A 14,915-nucleotide genomic window follows, 5' to 3' on the forward strand; every position below is an offset into this window, starting at 1 on the left:
CCTTCTAACTCCTAAAACTTCCCAGTAGGTGAACTGAAAACCCATACCCATGATGAAGCAGTTACAAAACTAAAATTATGATTGTTGGAGTCACAGATTTTTCAGTCTTGTACGAACTAAAAGTATTTTTTTTAGATTAATTCTGTCAGATAAATGAATCCTATGACAAACATTGATAATGTGAACTGAGGTGGAGGAAGAGCAGGAGGAGGAGGAGGAGAAGAAGGAGGAGGAGAAGAAAAAGAAGAAGGAGGAGCCTCATCTTCGGTCTGTACAAACTGGGATCTCCAAGGCTGGTGCTTTTTTGGAAGAAGTGGATCTCGCGCGCTGCGCCTCCTCGTGCGCTCGTGCAGTCGCCGTCAGCGAGAGCGCACTTTTTCAATAAAAATTAAAAAAATATAAATTGCAAAAAAATATTAAAAAAAATAAAAATAAATACCAACAACTTTATAAAATGGTTTATTTTCTTTTCTTTTTTTTTAATCTGAACGCGCGCTTGAATGCGGTTCAGATGGAGCGAGTTTGAGAGCGCGCGCCTGCAGTAGGGAGTCTGGGGGGTTTTGCGCGTGGTTTTATTTGGATGAGCGCGGCCGAGCCGGAGCGGCGCGCGCTGCATGAGGATGCTGCGGGGAAATGCCTGCGGGAAGGGAGGATGAGATGTGCGGGAAGGCGCTCGAGCTGCTCTCCGAGCTGTGCTCGCGCGGGGAGGTGCACAGCGACAAGTGCGCAGACTTCATCTATTCCTTCCGTGATCTCGGCCGACCAGACTACTCAGACTCCGGTAAGTTCCCAAATCATCTCCAGATGCGCTCCTCACAACCCCCAAACCCCTTTCCTGCGCGTCTCAAAGAGTTGCTTCTTGAGTGTGAACACCTGTGCATGGGCATTCCTGAAGCAGTGCATGGGAAAAAAACGTCCTATTTCCATTCCTGCTAATTGGATTTGCCTTCATCTCTCTTCTGCTTCCATGTAAGAAGGTATTAAAGTCTACGAGATTGAGGCTGCTTTGAAAGCCGCACCCTTTCCCTGACCACAATCTGTTTTCAGGGTATATTTATTCCACTTCCTTTTCTACAAACCCTCTATAACTAGTTTCTCATGCCCCACAAAATAAAATGTTAAAATGAAGATGCTTTTAATGGCTTCAACAACAAATCATTGTTGAGCAAAAATGAAACCAGTACACTCCTGATATGCTTAGATGCCAATATTTGCTCCTTTTCCTTCCACTGCATTCACTGCTTTATAATCTATAGCTTTTTTGTGCACAAACATGAGCAAAAGAAAAGAAAAGAAAATCGCTATTAAAATGCTTGTGAATTTAAACTAACATGTCTGCATGTACTAGACTTTTTAACTTCTTATAATGTCTTTGTGGAACAGTTTAGGATTGAATAGAACGACATCGACTCATCTTCTGCTGTTCACAGGTTTAATAACAAGCTGCCCCATAATAAAATACTGTATCTACTGTATATGTTTAGTTCTCGATCATTTCCTGACCGATGATTTGACCATTAAAAGTGTCATATTTTGCCCATTTTGTTTAATTTGCACATTGTGGGTCACTCCAGTGCCCCAGGTTCAATCCTGAGCTTGGGGTACTACCTGTGTACAATTCTACTACTGTATATTTGCTTCGGGATTCCTCTGGGTTCTCTGCATCCCTCAGACCTCTCGGAAATCCCAGTAAGTCGATTGGATACTCTAAATTTAACGCACGTGTGTTTGTGTGTGTGTGTGTGTGTGTGTGTGTGTGTGTGTGTGTGTGTGTGTTGGGAGCCTTGTGTTCTTGGGAAGATTCCTGATTAAATCTCCAATAGTGTATTTGATCTTAAAACAAGATGGAGTCACATCTGAGGACTTGATCCTGAGAATTTTTGTTTGGATAAATTTGGATTATTTATTTTGAGACGCCTTTGTTCGAGACTGTTTGCACGTCTGTGAATGCGAGCTGAAAAAATATCATCACCACATTAAAAAGCTCAGAAGATTGGCCATGATTTTAATGCTGCCTCTGGACCATTATTAGACTAAAGTCCAGAAAAAAAATCTTGAGCAGTTAAACAATACTGATTCATGTCATTCATTGAATTCGATTAATTTTATTCGTATAGCACTTTTTCAACAATGCACTTTGTCTCAAAGCAGCTCTACACAGATAAATTGGCTATAAAGTTGTATAAACGAATGTCTAAGTTCAGTGCTTATAAGTTTGCTCCTTATAATTGTAAGTTTATCCCTAATGAGTGGGCCAGTGGCGACTGTGGCAGGGAAAAACCTCCTGAGACTTCATGAGGAAGGAACCTTGAGAGGAACCAGACTCAAAAGGGAACCCATCCTCATCTGGGTGATACCAAATCTCCATTCACTACAGTTCCCTCATTGTTGAGAAGTACTGTTCAGTAAAGGATTTTTAAATTCAATTCAGTTTAATATAGGGCTTAAACAATTCCTCGAGTAACACGAGTAATTCGATTATTTGCCTCGATGCTTCGTTTAGTCCATTTAACTACACATGGAGCACTGTGTTTCCCACGGACTACTATTATTGACGCACCACCCGCTAAACTCTGGAGCGTTCTGAACGGGTAACACAGAAGACGCCGCAGAAGGAAAAATTAAGAACGGAGAGAAAACAGCGAGGGTCAAGGAGAAGATTCAGGCCAAAGAAAATGGCAGAAAGTTTGGAATTCATATTAATATTATGATTACATATATTATTAAATAAATATTTTTCCTAACCTACTCTACACGGACGCTGCGGATTGACTTTTTGAATGAGTTACGTTTATTTGTTCGTTACTTAAGTTATTTGTTACGTTAAGTTGTTACTGTGTTCGTTATTGACATCGCATATCTCCTAATAATGTAAGAGCTATAAATACTATCAAATAAACAATCAAATATATAACAAATCGAAATGATCGGAATACTGAATACAATATTTTGTATTAAATAATAAGAAATAAAAAAAATTCATAAAAAAAATGTACTTAAAAAAATGGATTCGCCCGAGTCCAGTGCGCATCACGTCGATTCGTTACGGTCTCGCGGCGGCTCTCCTCCATTTTGAATTTTTTTAACTTTGAACAGATTTACATTTTAGGAAAGGTTTGTTCGTATCCGCGAAAGTTCGTAAAGTGAATGAAAATGAGAAGCGTCTGTATTTGTATTTTGATGTAATATGGCAAATAAATTTTTCGAGAAAAAAAAAAAAATTCTAACAAAGGAAACAAATTACTTGTACATTTTAAGAGACCCGTCTTATTTTCTCTCTCTTGGTTAGTATTGCTTTTTAAAAAAGAAAAATTACTACTTATCCGATTACTCGATTAATCGATCGATTCTTCAGTCTTAGTTGGAGTTGTGGAACCAGGAGCTCCTGAGCAACTCATAAATTAACCTAACATCTGAGATCATTATAAATTCAACACCAACTCCGAAGGAGATTATTTTGAGCTTGATTTAAGAGGTTGTTCTTGTTTAAAGTCGGAAATGTTCATGAACTGGGATCTAACTAGAGCTGGCATGTGGCTGTAGGTGGCTCGGGATCCTCTCGGGGTCGGCATCTTCTCTTTGAAGGTCCGAAATGTCATTAAAAGGGCATCGGATTCGATTCGCCATCTTTTATAGCTGGATTTGTGCAGTGTTACACTCACAGAAGGCAATAGGAAAACATCAGAAGTTTTCTTGTGACAAAAAAACATGCATTGTCAAAACAAATTTGATCAATGATGTTCTATTGAGTGGTTTTCAGCAGATAAGAAATGTGATTTGTTTATTATTGGCATAGATATGGGGAATGTTCATTACTCCTTTATTCTCTTCGATCCAGAGAAATCATTACCCTTAATTACATTCAGTCACCTTCAGAAAGCATTGGTAAACTATTTTCTCCTGCTCGATGGCATTGTGTGTCCTGACTATGAGATTGGTGTATCCTTTTTTAACATCCCATTCCATTTTTAGTTCTCAACTGTTGGTATAACCTTCTGGGATCTTGGAGTGTGTTTGTGGAGATTTGTGCTCATTTAGATACATGAGTGTTAGTCAGGTTGTGATGTAGGTGAAGTGAGGAGTCCTGGGCCAGCGTTCCAGTTCGTTTCAAAGGTGTTTACTAGGGTTGAGGTCAAAACTCTATATCAGAAGATCTTCTACTTCAACCCATGTAAAGCATATCTTCATGGAGCTTCATTTGTGCACAGGGGCCTTGTCATGCAGGAACAGGATCAAGTGATAGGAAAGTGTGATGCTATCACATCCTGTACAATTGTGTGCCTTTAACTTTGTGTACAGTTTGTGGAACCCTAAATGGCTGGAAACGTCAGGTGCCCCAATTCTGTTTTTCTTTGGGTCTATGAAAGACCCTAAAAGAGCATTCAGATTATTTGTATTTTACTAGATTTTAGTGCAATTTACAGATAAGGAGATCTCGATTCAAAAAGGAGACACTGACAGCTTCAAATCGTTCGATCAGTGATGAGTGCAATTTTGTACATTTTGTGAAACTCATTTCATTTTAATGACTTGAAAGGAAGCAGCCCGAAACAAATCCATAAATAATGACAATTAAGACTAGCCATCCAAGTAGAACAACAACAAGAAGATGTAGCACATTTGGTGTTTTTACAGGACATTTTCACTGTTTACCATCATTTTGTCATTTTTGAAAAATGCTTTGTGTTTTTGCTCTTTGTTGGTTTGTGATTAATTGCTCTATCGAGCTATAAACCTGAATTTATCGCAATTATTTATAATTGGATAAAACATTGTGAAGCTTAGTTTATATTTTTTTACTTTGAAATAAAAAAGTCTAAAGCAAATCTATGAATATAAACAATTACGATGAGCCATTCAAAAGAACAAAAAATAAAAGAAGTAGAACATGCCATATCTGTCCAGAAGCTCTGCTTCTCTGCTTTTTATGATTTTATCATTCATTTTGTATATATATATATATATATATATATATATATATATATATATATATTTTTTTTTTTTCACTTTTATAAAACTTTTAAAAAATATAAAAAAATATAAAAAAATAATAATGTATTCTTGTTGTGGGTGACACCATATTTAAATCATGTGTATGTGAATGCATATTTATCTTTTATGTTTATTAAGGAAGATGATCAAAATGACAGAAACGTGTGTAAATCTGGTGACATGTTTTTCCCAATCAATTCAATTTAATTCATTTTGGTTTTATTTGTATACACCTTCTAAGAATGGACATTGTCTCAATGTAGCTTTACAGAATAAAATAGACTGCAAATATAAATTTTAGCATCAAAAAGATTTCCTATAAGTTTATCCCTATCCAGAAAAGAAGAAAGAGGCATGATCACTTTCACAAAAAAACCCCACAAAACTTTATGAAGATATTGATAAATTGATCTCTGGTGGACAGTAAACTAGTGATTGGGGTTTTTTTTAAGTATCTGTACTGTATCTGTGTGAATGGAGTAAGGGTTTTCTCACTGTGTGTCTTCGTTTCTTATTAAGGTCTGACATGCAGGAGAATGGAACCCTGAACTGCATCCATTATTCACACTTTTCATACATTACTACTTTCACTTTTCACATTTAAGGTCATTCAGGAGTAAGAATATTTTGTACTTTTACTTGAGTCTCAAGTACAGGACTTTGTAAATGAGGGGTATGATTTGAGGAAAGCAGCTTTCCCCCCCCAAATTTACTACTTAACTACTGTATTTGTACTAATCCCATATTTATATATAAGAATCCTGGTACCACCATTGTGCTTTTTGACCATAAAATACACAGTCATCACCTGGATGTGGATGGACTTTTGAGTCTGAGTTCCTCTTAAAGCTTCTTCTTCGTGTCAGCTCAGTAAGTTTTCCTCACCACCAGTCTCTATCTTATACATTTATATTCTGAATCTATTTATTTCTGGCAACCTCCTTTGTTATAATGTGACTATGACCTGTATGCTGTCTTCTCTTATACTGTATCTTTTACTCTTCTCTTCATCACACTTGGCATTATTGCTACAGTATTGTTCATTCATCCACAATAACCAGCCCTCAATTGGGTCTTCAGTGTCCCATCGCCCATATCTTTTCCTTTCCTATTATAAAAAAAAGCAACTCTCATGTAGTCTTTGTATAAATTTATAGAGTACAGTGTATCATGTCGCACGTCCTACATATGTGTCCACCGCCACTGAACCTTGCTTGTCATTGCTGTCCCCTAAGTAGAATTATGCTTTAATTAAAAGCCAGCAGCTGAGGTTGAAGTGGCATGGGATTAGCTCATCCCAGAAATGATATAACAGAGAAAGACTTAAGGAAATTCGATGCACGTGATAGCGAAAACAATCAGTTTTTGAAATTATGTTTCAATCAGAGGTCGAGTGGGATAAGGATTTTACTGATACCGATAGCTCGGTAGGATCGGACCTGCTAATAACCCATTAATGGATGCTGAATAAAAAATAAAAATTAAAAAAACACTCTATGTCAAATAGTATTACAAAAATGAGTATAACAAAAATTTGACAAAAATAAGTACTGAATCATGAAAATGTGCTATAGAAAACAAATATAAATGTAATAATTAATAAATAAGCGGAACCTGGAAAAACTATCGGTAGGGATTTTATTTTTATATCATAGTACGTATCATTTTTTGTCTCTTATAACATAAGTATTGAGACACCTGACTTTTTCAGCCATTCGAGGCCCTTCGCCAAACTGTTACCACAAAGCTTAAGTCTTATAATTTCGCTTTAAATGTAAATGCAGTAGAATTACATTTTCCTTTCACTTAACCTAGAAGACCCAAACCTGCTCAGCATAAAAATGCCCCCGTGCACAAACTCGGTTCTATTACGATATGGTTTACATGAGCGTCCAATTTTTTCCCCACCTGACAAAAAATCAGCGCTGTATAATTTATAGTAGGGGTGAGAGATCTAATCTTTCCATCTGTGTGATTGAAAATCTCATCCACATTCTATCTCCAGCATTATGATACAGCGCACGTGTTATGTGTGACTCTCTAAGTCTCACGTCACACGTTCAAATTTAGATCAGCAGTTGACAGAGGTGGGAAAATTCTCAGCAGCTGATGGTGAGGGACTGAACTCGGTGAACGGTGTTTTATGTAACGGCATATGTTCCTGCAGGTCTGTGGGTGAATACAATCTAAATATGACTAAAAATATTCAACACAAGCCCTCAAGTGGAAAAAAAATCTAATCTAAAGGTTAAAAAAATTTTATTCAGCAAAACACAATTGACAAAAAAAAAAAGTTTACGGCATTTGGGAATGGAACTTAGAACTGAGCAGCTGAGGGTTAAGGGCCGTGCTCAAGGGCCCAGCAGTGGCAGCTTGCTGGTGCTGTGATTTGAGCAACCTTACAACCTTCTGGCCATAAGTCAAACGACTTAAGCACTGAGCTACAGCACCACTTCCCATCTTGAAGACTTCAAGATGTTCATTGACAAATCTGAGCAAACTGGGAACAACTAATCAAGAACTTGATTGGTCAAAATGCATTGATTAATTTCTAGAACAGCAACTTTGAAAAAAGTTTCCTATTATCGCTGTTAAAAAAAATAAATAACATAACAGAAAGTCTAATAGTTGCCACTACAAAATCGGTTAAAACCAGAACCAAATGTATTTCATTATGGCATGTCTTTAATTAAATACGCATTTAATTAAATCATTATCATTATACCATAGCAACCTTTATAGAAACTTGGTCCCTAATGATGTCCTAATGGTCCCTAATGGTGTCCAGTAGATTTCAGCATGTGAGCAACTAGTTGTCAAAAGTCTAATGGAAATCAGACCAACAGAAATCAACAAATTAGATTCCAGAATGTATCTTATAGATTTGATTGATTACAAGATAATTTACATTATTGGGGAAGTTGTAGCTCAGTGGTTAAGCCTCTGGATTACTGACTGAAAGGTCAGCGGTTTAAGCCCCTGTATCACCAAAGCCATTATTGGGCCCTTGAGTAAGGCCCTTAACCTCCAGAGGCGCTACATCATGGCTGATCCCAGCTAACTAACATCACTGGGGTAGGTAAAGGATTAAATTCACTCCAATGTATATGTGACAAGTAAAAAAAAAAGCTTTATATAACCAAATAAGTCAAATAAAATAAAACAACTCAATTCAAGGAACCTGTTCAGCCAACAAATCTACATTTTAAAACTGTATTATCACTGAAGCAGTGTTTCTTTTGTGTATGTGTGGTTCATCTGTAACATTATAGTCTGTCATATTAATATTATATTGTATAGGAAAAATATGAGTCTGGTGGATGATACTTTACAACTGCTACAACATAAGTGATCACAGAATGAACCTTGTCTATAAGACTTTCCACGTTAAATGTAACTATAAACGGATAAAAAGTACCACGTGTTGTTTTAATAAATAGCAAATAAACAACGAATGGAATATTAGAGGAGTAAAACAATCCAGGTTCTGTTTTTATAGGAAAATAATTGACTTCCGGAGTGTTAGAAGAGTAACTCCTCTTCAGCCCATCATTGATTGTTTTCCCATAACAGCACACGTCCGAGTGGTTTGTTTCCATAATTACCGTAATTTCCGGACTATAAAGCGCACCCATATATAAGCCGCATCCACTAAATTTTACAAATATTTTCATTTTTAACATAAATAAGCCGCACCTGTCTATAAGCCGTGTCTACACTAATGTACTTTACACAGGCTTTAACGAAAGACATGTTACACAAGGTGTGACGGGTGAAATATGTTGCACTGCATTTTTCCGCTATTAATGCGTGTGTTCCAGACGAAGAATATGTCATTATTTTCTGATGCTCATTTCTAAGTTTCTTTGACTAACCTGTAACGCTGTTGCCAAGAAAAATAAAAAAGGCCCGAGTTTTGGAAACCTGTCTGTGCTTATATGATTTCTGTTGTAACTGGAGTTAGCGAGCTCTCCCTTCACCCAGACTCAACACGTTACAACGGCTTGTATCTAAACAGTAGCCTACCAAGAAAGTCATTGTTCACTGTCTTCCTCCTTCCTTTCACAACTATTTCTCTCGGGAGTTTATCTTTTGTCATCATCGTGCGTTTAAAAAAAAAGTTTTTTTTCCTCCCGAAGCCGTGCAGCTCAGAACGCAGGCGAGGTGCGTTTTTTTTTCGTTTCCGTTCGGAAATTTAATTGGTCTAATGTTATGTCGCTCAGTTTTTTGGCTTGAAGTTTGTGAAACCGGGAAAAACCCAGGAAAAATTCATAAATAAGCCGCTTCGTTGTTTAAGCGTGGGATAAAAACGTGGGAAAAATGTATTAGCTTATAGTCCGAAAAATACGGTACTGTATTTACTGTAATTTGTATTTTTTTTTTAAAGCCTTCAGAATTTCTTGTATGCATTCAGACACTCAACACTTTAGCAGCATTAACCGTCATCATATTAATGTCCTTGATGAAAATACAATATACCAGCTGATGCACAAAAAAAACACTTTTATACTATTCATATAATTTCTCCATCCATAAGGTTATATTTTACAGCTAATCATGTTATGATGATGCAAGGTCTTATCTCTTTTGTACACCTTTTGTACAAGCTTGCATGAAGGTCTGATTTGTTCCTCAGGTACATTCACACCTTATCTGGAACTTATGAAAAAAATGCATTAATTACATTCGATACTGGTTTAATTGAACACAGAATATAATCAGACTAAAAATTTGGTTGGAAGAGCATATATATTTTTTGAAAAGCAAAATATTTGTATATAGGATTACCACAAATTCAAGTACTAGTTGATAAGGCAGGTTCCGACATCAAGTAGAAGTTTGTTCCACCACCTAGCTGCAAACATTTCTATGCTCTTTCCACTGGCTTTCTGTAGTTACCTTCGTCAGAGACGACTTTTTTGTGCTGGCTCACAGAATACTTCTTCAGGACGTCTTCATATTATTGGTGAGCAAACGAGCTTTTGTTGACAGGCTGTGAGAAAATGTTTGTTTGGCCGTCTGCCTTGTCAGCCATCCAGCTGTGAATGTAGGCAGGTTATGGGTGTGTGTAATGATGAAATGTACTGTAGCACCTTCAGCACAGTTCTGGCTTAAGTAAGGAAAAAAAAACTAGACTACTTTAAACCCTGCAGCATTTTTTTATATTTGGATCTACTTTTCTCTGTACCATAAAAAGCCCAGAAAGCCTATTTGCTTAAAATTCCCTTCTAATGTAAGTCTAAATGCTGTTGTTAAATAATTAAAATATGTCATTACATAATGCAACAAAACAGAGGCACTTCTGCTTCCCTTTATGGGTGGGAAAAGGCTAGAGTGGATGATAGAGTGTGGCCATGATAACTTGAGACCTTTGCAGCTGCCTAACTTCTGCTATAAGAAGTAGAACTGTAAAACAGCAAATAATACAGATATCGATTACATTTAAAAAAAAAATAAATGTATAAAAACGCATTCTAAACTAGTTGTACACAGATTTTGCATTTATTGAGTAAGGTATAAAGCCAAATGTGGTACGTGGAAGACAATAATCAGCAGCAGGGTGATGTGATTACCCCAGCAATTTGCCAAAGATTAAAATCTCTGGTTTTATGTTAAGAACATTGTGCAAAATCTGTGAAACAAATTAGTTTTTTGTTATTGCTTGTTTATAGCTTCTTTTTTTTAGCTTAATTTCAATTTAACTTTCTTTCGGCTTCTCCCATTAGGGGTCTCCACAGCGGATCATCCGTATTTATGATCCGCATGTTTGATTTAGCACGTTTTTACGCTGGATTCCCTTCCTAACGCAACCCTCCCCATTTATTCGGGCTTGGGACCGGCACTAAGAGTGCACTGGCTTGTGCAACCCTAATGGCTGGGGTCGGTTCCCTGACCGGGGATCAACCCCGGGCCGTAGCATTGAGAGAGTCGCAGCCTAACCACTAGACCACCAGGGAACCAGCTTAATTTCAATTTATTATAATGTTATTCTTCTTAACAGTGGAAATTGTCCCAAAACCACTTTACAGAATTATGAACATAAATTTAAGCATCATAAATTAGTCCCTCTAAGTATATTCCTAATGAGCAAACCAGTGGCCACAATAGCAAGGAAAAGTTACCTGAGATGGGATGAGTAGACATTTTTAAGAGGAACCAGACCCAAAAGGAAACCAGGCTTCATCTGGGTGACACTGAATATCCATTTATTCATAGTTTCATCATTGTTGAGGTTATTAACTGTTCATGGCCATAGAAATAGTACGCCTTGTAGAAAACTTTGTATATTCGTTATGGTCCAAACCCTTCATGGCTTTTGAGTTTAGCTTTTCACAGCAACCTCATGGATCTTTAAGCTGTTCATGCAGAGCCAGCAGCATCAAGTGGTCTAAAATGTGAAGTCTTGTTTGAATTTAGCACTAGAGGCTCCTACATAAAAGGTCAAATAAATCAATCTTTAATGAAAATTACAGTATGTAAATTAGTTGTTACTGTAGTAATGTACACAAAGAACACAAAGACATAGACCTGTGATTTTTTGTTTTGTTTATCAGTTGGTGCTAATTTTAGAGTTTCTGACACACAGTTCATCAGTCTTTTAGAAGGTGATTTAAGACTAACTAATTAACTAACTAAATCAGGGGTCAACAGTTTTTTTACGTTTTAAAACAGTGTGTTCATTGCATTCATATGTTTTTATTTCACAACTGAAAAACAAAATGTACATTTTGAATTTTACAGAAGCAGAAAAAGCGAAAATGACTTATTTATTCATTTTCTTTATTCATTTAATCACACAAATTGTAAATATTAAAATCTCAATCATACGCTTAATCCATACGCTCAGTGCACAGTATTTCCAATGTATCAACAAGCATCCAATCCTACCCTGAAAGTGAAAGGAAATTTCCTTGGAGGTGTTTTTTAGGAAGCAAAATGTCTAATCTGGAGCCATTTTTTGTAAATGATGAGTAATATGATACAAGCTCAAGCACCATATACAGAGATCTGGTAGAACATGGTGTTACATGGGGCAGATGGGGCAGGTTGGGTTGTTCTGTAATGATTGTCTGAAGACTTAGTGCTCGGCATAACATTGAAAGAAAAGGGCATGTTTCGGATTCACTCTCGTGTTGCTTGGAAAAGCACACAATGACCCATGTGAACTTCTTGGAGTGAATCCAGAATGCTGAATGAAGCACGCCAAAACCAAATAACTCAAAAGCCACTGAGTAAAAAGAAAGATGGCAAGAAACTTTTTAAACAAATATTTCATCATCTGTTTTTCATTTTCCAAACAAAAAATGTGGTGTGAATAATATTGTATAATGGGCTGTGAACTATAAATTTTGGCCGCAGTTCTTATCAGAACAAAAATGAATTGCAATCTGTAATTCATCTTAAATTATACCACCGTGGTTCATTTTTAACTTTAGTTTTTTCAGATTTTCTGGGGTTTAATGCTGCAACGTGGATTTGTCATCTTTTTTTTTTTTTTTTTTTGATAATTCATTCGTTTTGCACTTCAGGTCCTCCGTAGGTAATAAATAAGGAGGGGAGATGCACCTGGGTGCATTTGAATTTAAAGTGGTGTTTAGAGTCAGAGCTTTAAGGGAAACATTGCAGCTTTAGCGAGTCGTTGGTGTTCTCGTCACAGAGCACAGTGCAGTTTCTGTGCTGTTTTTTTCAGAGCAGTGTGGGTGAGAGGAAAATAAAGACAAAAAAAAAAAACAACAGAGCCCTCTTTGAAGCGCAAATCAAAAGACATGCTAATCACACCGAAACCTTGAACAAAGCTAGCTTTCATGGCGCTTATGTGCTCTTTTACGCTTTAACAAGATTTTGTAGACGTTCTTTCAAAGGTTTTCGGGGAAAAGGAGTGAATAATCTAATCTGGAATCTGGATTTTTATATAAATGGAATTGCGACTGTAATATCGGTGAATGAATATCAGTGCTAGCGCTTAGAAGAGAAACATGCTAACTGGAATCATTAGCATGGTTGAATTAACTGGAAAACCTCTGTGGCCAAGTTACATAATAATTGTTTGGTGATTTGTGCTCTTTCTCTAATGTAGAATTGACAGTTGTAGAATTAAAATTTTTTTGCTCTTCATTTTCTTTTTCTGCTTTTTTCTGCATTTATTTATTTCTTCCTCCTTTTTATCGATTGGTGGATCGAAGATTGCTATACCTTCTTGGAATAAATCTGGGACATAAAACAGTTTTAGCTTAATCTTATACCTATAGAGTAGAACTGCATCCTCCATATTTATAAAAATTCTTTAGTTTAATCTTAAAAAATTTATAAAAGAAAGATACAGCTTTACGTTTATCTCTAAAAACATCCGAGCTCGTAAAAACGTGCTGTGGGCGGAGCTAAAGAGTCACATGCATGTGCAGCAATTTTTTTTTTTGTAGCGATCGTCTGAGAGGTGTGACATCGCTATAAATTAAACAGGAACAAAAACTTTATTGTCTTAAATTATCTATGGCTAACAATCATATCCAGCTGTACATATTCGAGCCGAAAATCGGATCCTGAGTCTGAAATTAAACATCATGAGCAACAGCAGCAACAACGACTACAGCAGGATGTGTCTATATGGTAAGTACTGAACAAGGTTTTCCTTCACATATAAAAACACACTTATTCTGAGACATTCTTCCTGTGCAGTGTTGCGATGACTTCCGCAGCGGAATGAAACCCGGTGATGGGTGTGCTCTAGCTCCCGCTCTGTTTGCTGTGTGTGCATTGGGAGAAATGCCCATACGAGGAATTTCGCCCTTTATGACATCATGAAGCACCAAAAAAAAAAACTTTCAGAAACTTAACATACAAGCTAAAGAGGAGTGTATTTGGCAAAGAAATACTCCATCGTATGTCCAATTGTTTGTCAAAATTTGTCTTTACCATGAGGCTCCAACTCTGAACTGCATGAAATGGCACAAGACCTCCCCTATAAATGTTTCTCTTTGTTGCTGTGAAGTTTAATAATTGCCTCCCTGAAAAAAACTCTCAGTGGTGTGTGAATGCTATGTGCTCTGGGCTGTTGTAGTGAACTGGTAGCCTGCAGAAATCACACTGTTTAGCACAGGCTGTTCTGAATGCATGGAGTGCTAATGTGATTGGAAATGTCTTCTACTGATGATATAGGAGGTTTGTTAGTCATGTTCTTGCAAGTAACACTCCCACTGGATAGTCCATGTGTTAGGTGTCACCTGGGTACTGGTGGGCTTGTATCTCTGTTTAAGATGGAACAATGCCTGTGGTATCAAAAGGTTTCGAGACTGACTCTGTTTACAAGAAAGAACTTCATTCATCTGTTTTCACACTATCACCTTCAAATTAGTCCCCTAGCACTGCAATACAGTTGCCACTTCTGAAAGTCTTCTTTTTGAGGCATGACAAGCACCTTTGTGATTCACGCTGGATCTCCACAGTGGTGTCAAAACTGTGATCTTTGAGCCGGATCTTTGGAAATAGGGCAAAGTCCGTAGGAGCCAAATCTGGCGAGTAGGGTGGGTTCGGAAGTGAGATCATGTGGATTGTTCTCCGACGATAATCATGCACAAGTTGCCAAACGGTTTTAATTTAAGCATGATTAGTCGCTAAACATTTTGATACCATCTCATATCTTGATATTAAATGAGGCCACACCTACTTAATTAACACTGAGAAGCTCAGTAACCCCACACATAGACTCATTTGAAAAAATATACACATTTTTGAGAAATGTAATTGATGAAAGCCCTACTTTTCACTTCGAAGCCCATGTCTGAGTGCTTCATTGTTGTTTTTCCTCTTTGATGAGTATCCATTCATTAGAAACAATGCATTTTCTATGCAAATTAAGTTAAAGCAATTTAACTTGTCATTGAGTCTTTCCAGACGTAGCATGCAATTAGCGAAGCTCGCTGAAT

At 37.0% G+C, this 14,915-nt stretch overlaps 1 protein-coding gene across 2 annotated transcripts in view; it reads left to right on the forward strand.

The window, feature by feature from the left end:
* Positions 1-298: 298 nt before the first annotated feature.
* Positions 299-14,915, forward strand: part of syt9b (synaptotagmin IXb) — a 50,609-nt gene continuing 35,992 nt past the window's right edge. Inside the window, exon 1 of one of the 2 annotated variants that reach the window (XM_046850543.1) lies at positions 299-781. In XM_046850543.1, the coding sequence (XP_046706499.1) occupies positions 634-781 (148 nt within the window). In that variant the 5' untranslated portion in view covers positions 299-633. Of the gene's footprint in view, positions 782-12,784; positions 13,600-14,915 lie in introns of those variants that run through there. The other variant, XM_046850544.1, reaches the window with a different exon arrangement.

This window comes from Silurus meridionalis, chromosome 5 (genome assembly GCF_014805685.1).
Source record: "Silurus meridionalis isolate SWU-2019-XX chromosome 5, ASM1480568v1, whole genome shotgun sequence".
In the NCBI taxonomy this organism is placed as follows: Eukaryota; Metazoa; Chordata; class Actinopteri; order Siluriformes; family Siluridae; genus Silurus; species Silurus meridionalis.